General features: G+C 34.1%; 2 protein-coding genes across 2 annotated transcripts; both read right to left on the minus strand.

The window, feature by feature from the left end:
* Window positions 1-5,848: 5,848 nt before the first annotated feature.
* LOC107901711 (protein MAINTENANCE OF MERISTEMS) lies at window positions 5,849-7,152 on the minus strand. The gene is made up of 2 exons (XM_016827804.2): window positions 6,707-7,152; window positions 5,849-6,612 (listed from the first exon to the last, which is right to left on the minus strand). The coding sequence occupies exons 1-2, from the start codon at window positions 6,764-6,766 to the stop codon at window positions 6,133-6,135; spliced, it is 540 nt and encodes a 179-aa protein (XP_016683293.1). The 5' UTR covers window positions 6,767-7,152; the 3' UTR covers window positions 5,849-6,132.
* Window positions 7,153-7,233: 81 nt separating this feature from the next.
* Window positions 7,234-8,600, minus strand: LOC107901710 (probable C-terminal domain small phosphatase). The gene has a single exon (XM_016827803.2). The coding sequence runs from the start codon at window positions 8,215-8,217 to the stop codon at window positions 7,357-7,359; it is 861 nt and encodes a 286-aa protein (XP_016683292.1). The 5' UTR covers window positions 8,218-8,600; the 3' UTR covers window positions 7,234-7,356.
* Window positions 8,601-9,173: the final 573 nt, after the last annotated feature.

Consider the following 9,173-nt stretch of genomic DNA (forward strand, 5'->3'; position numbering starts at 1 on the left):
CATTTCAACAACATATCAAGAATGCAGTATAATGCATGTGTCTTGTATTAAAACCTTGGAAAGAAATATTTTTTTCGTTGCTACGATCATTTTCACACCCATCAACCATGTCGCATTGGGGTCCCATGATTAACTAGTAAGAACATGGATGTATCCAATCTGTTTGTGAATTTTAATTCTCAAGACTCCACACGAACTAATGGCCATTTAACGTTTGACCATCATCTCTAGCTTAAATATCGTTTCTTGGGCAACTATTTAATAAGAGATGATCTTGATTGTGTAATCATTGACTCAACACCCATCACGAACATGCTTTCATTTGTGAGTCATCTTGGGACAATCTCTTTGAAAGTCATGCACGACTAGTTGTCCTTAAAAAAAATTTGATATAGTGAACTCACATGACAAAGTTGACCTTGGGGTGCAGCCAGGTTAGGAATCGGCTCAAACTTTATCATGCTATCTCTTAGGGACCATCAATGGAGGCCGTAGGTCTTGTTCAAGGACCTTCTCCCACTTAATATTTTAAAAACATCAAGGTTATTTTATCCCAAATTTCAAGAATAATCATACAATAGTTCTAGTGGCATTCTTACCTAATCTAAATGACATGCTTCCAATATATGCATGACATGATATGTCAATAATATTCATTCATAAGATTCAATTAATCTTAAAACAAATAATTTTGATTCTCCACATTTTTTCTTTTAAAGGAAAAATAAAAAAAATGAATGCGAACCATGCACTAGGTAGGGTCCTAGAAAAGGGAGGTGAGTAAAATTTGACTGCTTAAAAACCAAGCCTTTCCTAGCTAGAGCCAATCCTAGACATGTACCTTCTCATTACCACATTTCTCACTGTTATTGAATAACCTAAAGAAGTGAATAGAATAATACAACACATGTATTTTTTCATTACCACATTTCTTATTTTTAATCAATCAACTATGGATCATCTCATATATATATCACAATTATAACATTACATAGTATAAATATTATAAACAATTAAAAAATAGATACATAAGAAGATAGGTAATTAAAATAAAATTACTAGCCAAAGTTTCCATGGTTCTATTTCTAGAAAATAAATGGAAAAATAAAATTACATAATTTTTCACTACAAGGCATTCCTTGGGTCTTCAACCATCACATTAGGGACTCCTTTTGGGAAAATTACATTCAAGTCCTATGTTCGTTTTCGGCTCACAATAATTCTATGATTTTTTAAAAAAATAGCCCTGCATGGAGATGATAGTCCACAGTCTATTTCCTAAGAACCACAACATCGAAAAAAATAATAATTATATAACAAATATATAATATCGTATTTATTCCCATATATAACTCAAAACATGCATAAGATCTAAAGAATCTCACTTTCTATGTAATCAAATCATTCAAGATGAAGAGAAATTTATTTTAATTATCTGTGTATACTTATAGATAGAACACAACCTAGCTCTAATACCAACTTTTGGAAAAATGGGTTTGGAAAATACAGCGGAAAATAAATTTAGGGAAAAACCAGAGTTTTAAAATTTTTCCAAAACAAGATATTGTTTGTGATATCTAAAGTAATAAACAATTAATCAAAATTGTACATTTTCTATTCGTCTGAGATAAGCGCTTCGACCGAGTAGTCTTCTCCGATATCCTCAAGCTCACATCCACTGAGTGTGGGCCTGCTTCGAATCATAAAATTTTGCACAAAAATTACCAGTGGTGTAATTTTGTAAGTTCTCTAAAATTTTTGGTCAAGTTGTAAATTTTGTAAGAAATTTTCTTGAATAATTACTTTATATAGGGAGAGTTTAGAAAGTTCAACTATGTTTAAACTTAATCACTTTAATATTAAATTAATATAATATTTGTCAAGATAAATATTAGATTAAATTTAATATTAAATCTTATTAAAATAATAGAATGTTTATCTACAATATAAACATTAAATTTAATTTAATATAAAGATAATCACTTTAATATTATATTAATAAATACTATTAAGATAAGTATTAAATTAATATTAATATTAAAATATTAAAATAATATTATTTTTGCAATAGTTAATTTGAAATCAAATTCTCTGGTAGTGTTCCAATAGGAGTGTAACTCTTCCACTGCTCAACCACTGATGACCAACCACCGCCGGCCAATAGGACGCCGCCATCGCGGCCATTGGCACCGCCGTGTCTGGTGATGCAGGTGTGAGACACTTATAGCACCTTGAGTCGGTACAGTTGTTGCTGGTTTGGTCCGGGTCAATGACGACCCGATCGGTCCGGTGTAACCACCTATTGAGTCGTCGACCTGATTTTACATATCAGGCCCAGTTCGACCAATTTTTGGGTCTCAGTCTCAATTTTTGGCTCCCGGGCCCAATTTACGATCTCAGGTCCAATTTTCAAGTTCAGTTACCCATTTGATCAATTGTCTAACATGAAAATTAATTTAAAAAAATCATATTAATTTTAATTAATTTAATTTTACTTGATCAAAATTAATTTTTTCAAAAATCACTTAGATTTTCTAAATTAATTTTTCAAGAAAATTTTTTAATCAAATTCTTTAGGTGAACAATTCTTATGACCACCTAATTTAATTCCACATCGAATAAATTGACTCAATTAAATTATTCCCAAAGTCGTAGAATTTTCTTCTAATTCAAATGCAGTCTGATTGAGCTTTCGTTGAGCTATTGGAGGGACTAATCAAATATATACAATTAGGTTCTAGTGATTGCAATTATGTCCAAAAGTATCGTTCCGATAATTCACAATTACTTAATCATGGAGTCAGTCCACAAGAAATACCATGATTGAAAACTCCTTATTGTATACTCTTTACGAAAGCAATTCATCCAATTACTTTGTCCAGTGACCTCATCATGTGTGTGTTATCCACATATGATATCCTTAATTCCTTTGAGTTAAATCCGTTCACTCAATACAATCCTATTTTATCTCATTGTCACCATTATGTCTTCTTAATAATTAATATGATCACTACCAATAAATGGCTGTGATAAATTGCTCGTTCGAAAATAAGCAACTCGTGGTCACGTTTCATATTTATCAATCCACACAATGCCAGTGATAGGATATCATTAACTCTTTAATTAAGCTATGAATTCCACTATTGCTAGTAAATCCGTGCCATACACAAGTCTTGTACCCAACATGCCGACTATAGGCTCGATCATCTTTAGAGCATAAGCCTCCCCATTTATATCAAAGCACACGAGTTGAATATACATGCTCAGTGACTAACTCAAGATTTAGGTAAATCACATCATGAACGTTACAAGTGAATTAATTCACAAACAGATTCAGAATTAATTCATCTTGGGTCTAGTCCAATGTATCATTCTAGCAATGAATAAATCTATGTCTCTAATTGTGGAGTCAACTGTTCTGATAACCAAGACTAGCCATCTCTCCAATTGAAATTTTAGACGACATAAGAATCCTTCTTAGTATTTGAATCAAATGCTTACTTTGATTCTTTTACGGGATTACGACTCATTTAGATTGTCTACTGAAGTAAGTTGTCTTTCTCGCAGTGTAAACGTTCTTTACAATTCCACTTATCTTCAGTTTGAACTTTAGGCAATCAATGAGCTAATATTTACTTGTCATAATTTCATTATGCATGAAAAATATAAAAGACAGAAAAATACAAAAGACATAATAGTGAAATGTGAAGTTAACTTTATTTATTTATTCATCTTTGAAATAAATAAAAAATAGTTACATGTTTACTACAATATGGGTACATTTCCCAACAACATGGTCAGTGACTAATTGAGAATTTATGTAAATCACAACATGAACTTCAGAAGTGAATTAATTCACAAACAGATTCAAAATTAATTCATCTTGGGTCTAGTCCAATGTATCATTCTACCAATGAATGCATCTATGTCTCTACCCGTAGAGTCAACTGCTCCGATAACCAAGACTAGCCATCTTCCCAATTGAAATTGTAGACGACATAATAATCCCATCTCCCCAATTGGAATTGTGGACGACATAATAATCTTTCTCAATATTTGAATTGAATGCTCACTTTGATTCTTTTACGGGATTACGGACTTATTTGGACTATCTACTGAAGTAAGTTGTCTTTCTCGCAACGTAAACATTCTTACAATGCCACTTATATTTAGTTTGAACTTAGACAGTCAATGAGTTAATATTTTCTTTTCACAATTTCGCTATGCATGCAAAATATGAAAGACAAAAAATACAAAAGACATAATAGTGAAATGTGAAATTAACTTTATTTATTTATTTATCGTTCAAATAAATAGAAAATAATTACATGGCCGGGCATACAATACCGTCATGTCCACATCGAAGGGATGATACAAGTACAACACCTCATTAATAGATTTATTAAATTTTTCACTGCAATCAACTTGTTGTACTTTGCAAAAGCACATTTTTTTCATACAATACAAATCAATAAATTATAACAAAGGCCAACTTTAATGAAAAAACAATTTTTATTTTAAAAAATAAGGATGTTTGACATCGATACAATAAACACATTTGATATTTATTGAAAAATATTAACATGATAGGTACAATAATAAAGTAAATCAACTATTATCCCTTGTCAGAATGTGTGACACATCGGAGTGGTTGACGGTTGCGAGCCGGATTCCTTCTTTGTTCAACCTTTAGCATAGGTTGTGGTACAGACCTCTCTTCTTCTTCGCCTTCGTTCTTAGTTGATTGTGATCGGTTGCTTCTTGGTTGTCATTGTGCATCCTCTAGTCTAGATTAGGTGGTTGGGAAGATGATGAACCTGGATAGAACAATGATCCTGGAGGTGTTTGTGTCACCATTGGCTTAGGGGTATAACTATATTGTGTTCTGTACACCAGTGGCATCTGAACTTTTGATTGGTGGCCAAAACATGGATGGCATATACATCGTTGTCAGCATCGTCGTTGCAAGAAATGTCGATGGCATCAGCGTGTAATGTACTGGGGATAGAGGTTTGAAAAAAAACTTGGCATCGAAGTAGAAATAGAAAAATGTGGTGGAATATATGGTGCTTGTGTGAAAATGACAAGGTTCTCATACGCACCAAAATAGGATGACACATACTGACTAAGGGGTGTAGGCAATGGTGTCAGTGTCGGCTCTTGCATAGGTGTAGACGACGAACCCGCCTCGCCAGACCTTGGATATTCCAGCGGTCGTCGTGGCCTCTTTGTATGCGATTGCCCACTCCTATCTTCTTCACTTAGCTAGTATGGCTTGCCAAAAAGCCTAAACCAAGGCCTGTACTCTAGATCGCAAGCTAACTCCGGAGCGACAATGGCCTTACGAGGAGGTAAAAACTCCTACCAATTGTTCCATGTGTTGATAAATTTGACATGGAATCTAATCTAATTCTCATCTGGCCTCCCCTGCAAGTCGATAGGATACAGATCATTGAGGTCCTAAAGTACCACTAGAATCGATTGCCAGAACTCGAATTGCCGCAAGAACCTATTTGACTCATGAATCTCTATAGTACCGTACACTACCAATGGCACATTCACGTACCAGATGTTGGGATTCACCAGGAATTCAGACGGGATGCATTCCCGAATTGTCAGATCCTTGTATGGTGTCCATTAAAACTATATTAAAATAAAAAAATTAGTTATATATACTATTAAGTCTCAAATTAAATACGTTAATATTATATAATTCAAATTAAAAAAAACGTACCTTTGTTTCAGATCGATGGTTTAACAGAAATTGTATATCTCGTAGCTCTTTCATTAGTCTCGCATAACTCGACCCATAATTCCACCTATTGAAATAATTTGTTAACAAAAAAAATTAAACTTTAAATTATTTTATTATGGTAAATACATTATCTAATGAATTTTAACTTGTTACGGGTGGGAACATGTAAGGGTAGTTTGCTTCAGGATGTAAAAATGGCTGCTGGTATCGCGCCCATGATTGCAATAGTAGTATGCAACCACTAATTTTAATTTTTCGTGGTTGTGTCACTCGAAACATCTTTTGATACAAGGTCGCCAACACGACGGACCCCAACTGAGTTCACTCGCTTTTCTAAAGTTGACGAGTTTCAGCAGCCACCTTAAATGGACGAGATTTCATGACTTATCCGGTAGTAGGATACCCCCGATTATCATAAGGATGTAGGACCGAGTGTGTTGCTCTCTTTTGACTTCAGTTAAATCCTGATCGAGCGCATCGAAATTTCTTCTTAACAAATCCATTTCTATCTGGCCTCCAAAAATTGTCTCCGGAACTAGCCCCAAAAGTTTGTCGCATACCGCTTTCCAATCGTCTGCGTGAACAGTCTTAGTCATTATGAATCGATCCATTGGTAACCTGAGTTGTGACTGAACGTCCTCTAGAGTGATAGTACACTTGCCACATGAAAGATGGAAATTGCGCGTCTCAGGTCTCCACCTTTCCACCAACGCACTTGCGAGTGTCGGGTCAAACTTACACCCGCTACCTACAAGGGCCAGGTGCGAAAAACTGACTTCTCTCAAGTAGGGTTTGATCAAAGGTGATGGAGGAGCGGGTAGATTACGAATGTTGTTTTGCAAAATTTGATCTTCCACCTATTCAAGGAAAAAATATACAAAATATTAAATTCAAATATAACAAAAATATAAAAATTAGACTACATTAAAATATAATAATAAATATTCTTACCTTTTGCAATTGATCGATAGAAATGTGGTTCTTATCATGATAGATTAGAGAATTTGCCATTGATAATTTCGAAAAAAACTGAATAATTTGTATTAGAAAAAGTAATTCAAGAAAATGTTAAGATAATTTAAATAAAATAAAATAAAATTGAGAGAAAAAATTTGAGTGAATTTAAGTGGGTATTGAGAGTAATTTGAGAGAGGGTTGAGATTGAAATGGAAAAAAAATGAAATGAGGAGGGGTGGTTTATAGGAAAGTAAAATTTGACCGTTTGGGAGTGTCTAACGGCTAATTAAATAGTCGTTGTAAAAGTAGCGATTATTTTAACTGTTGGAAGAAAAAGTACTCCCAGCTAAAAGTGTTTTTGAAAAAAATGTCTATTCGCATAATTTTTCCTAAATGTACCTATTCACGTAATTTTTTCTAACATTTATTTGTAAATTATTCCAGATTTGTATCAAACATAAAATAAGGAATAAAATGAAACAAAATTCCGATCAAGTTAAATTGGATTTTTGGACCCTGGGTACTTGAAAAATCATTGCTATTGTGGTTATTTTTATTCTTTTGCTGTTCAATACAGACATTGTTAATAAAGTTTGGGCCAAAATACTAGAAAACGCCCGTAGACTTTTCAAAATTTCATAAATCTATGCCTTCAGCAGCACCACTGCTGCACCGTCGTTGCCACCGCTGAAATACTGCTTGACAGCCAATCTCATATCTTCAAACGGTTCACACCACTCAAAGAATTGCACCAACTTCTCCAGCTCCCTATCCTCACCGTCCTCCACAAACGGTGGTATGGGGATAGCATTCTCCGGCTGCAAAGTGTAAGCATTTGGGTTATCATCAACTATCACAACTTTGCCCAAATCCCTCCCCATTTCGGACAAGTCTTTAACCATCTTCTCTTCCATTTCTTTGCAGGAATCCCGATAAAGCCGGTACGATATTAGCCCCTTAGGGTCAAGCTTATCCAAAACCTGCGAAGCATATTGCTCAAGTCCGGCCGTGAACACCACCACCTCGTGTTTCTTGCTGATTTCTTCCAAGAAAGAATCGACACCAGGACGTTTCAACACGTAAAATTTCATGATTTGACCATCGATGCTCGGCCTTACTACGAAATCATACATTTTGGGAGGTGGATCGGGGCTTGAATGCACCAGGGTCTCGTCTAGATCAAGGACGATGGTTTTTTTGGTCTCCGAAATCGGCGGCGGAAGCAAGCAACGGTCGAACACTAGAGTTCGAGGAACAATGGAATTGCTTTCGAGTTGATCTTGTTTGAGGATTTTGAACCCCTTGTAGCGGCGTTTGGTGGTAGAAGGAGTTGCTATGCGGGCTAACTTGGAGAAAAGCCTGACAAGGCGGCGATGGCATATCTTAATGGACTTGTTGAGGGAGGCAATGACGGTGACAGAAGCATTCTTCTTCGTCGGAGAAGTCTTTCTCCTGTGGCGCTTGATGGATCGTGGCGGAGGTCTCTTGACAATCTTGGAAACCATTTTTTCAGTGTTCTGTATTATTGTTATCAGCCAGACAACAAAAAAGAAAGAAAAAATTATATAAAGGAAAATGTTGGTAGATTTTGGAAACACAAACCGAAGGTTTCCTTTAACGGGGATTTTGGTGAAAGGCGAGGCTCGGTCTGTAGTCCGTTTTGTTTTCAATTTTGGCTCGGAGTAACGGTCATGAAGTTAGGTTCGGAGTAGAGCTGTTGTAAATTACTATTGAGCCGCAGACTAAATTCATTTTTTCTGACGTCGATTATTACTTACTTTTCTGAGATAAGTTCAAATATTCAAAAGTCGGACTATATTAGATATTGGATTTTTGATAGAAATATGAGTAATTAAGCTGCAATAAATGTCAACAATTATGATCGTTTTCCCGTAGAAATTATGAAATGATTATTCAATTATTTATTTTTTAATCATTCAACTATAAAAATTTATAAAATAATCACTCAATTATTAATTTTGTCTTTTTTTAATTACCAGTGAACTAATGTATGAATAAAAACACTAAAAAATCTAAAATAGTTGGATGAAAAAAACAAAATTAAATAGTTGATTGACCATTTTGTAACATTTTATAAGGTGACCAAAAAAAATTAGGTGACATTTTCATAACTTTTCATAATTGAGCGATTAGAAAAAAAATTATAGTTTAATGACTGCTAATGTAATTTATCCAAAAATGATAGACCTAAAAATTTAATTTAAACAAACAAAATTAAAGGTAAAGCCCTCAAACTATAGCATGTTTAAATAAGCAGTCATACTTATTTTTATAGTTAAATAAACTCTAATCTATGATTTAAATCCATTAAAACCCTTAATTTGAAATGAAGTAAATTTTTTAAGTTTTTAATATTCTATGCTTATATAGAGGATGATATGAGAATATTTTATTTTGGAAAATTATTCAATACACTGCTGTTGGAGTGTTCAAACAAATT

This window comes from Gossypium hirsutum, chromosome D06, assembly GCF_007990345.1.
Source record: "Gossypium hirsutum isolate 1008001.06 chromosome D06, Gossypium_hirsutum_v2.1, whole genome shotgun sequence".
Lineage (NCBI taxonomy): Eukaryota > Viridiplantae > Streptophyta > Magnoliopsida > Malvales > Malvaceae > Gossypium > Gossypium hirsutum.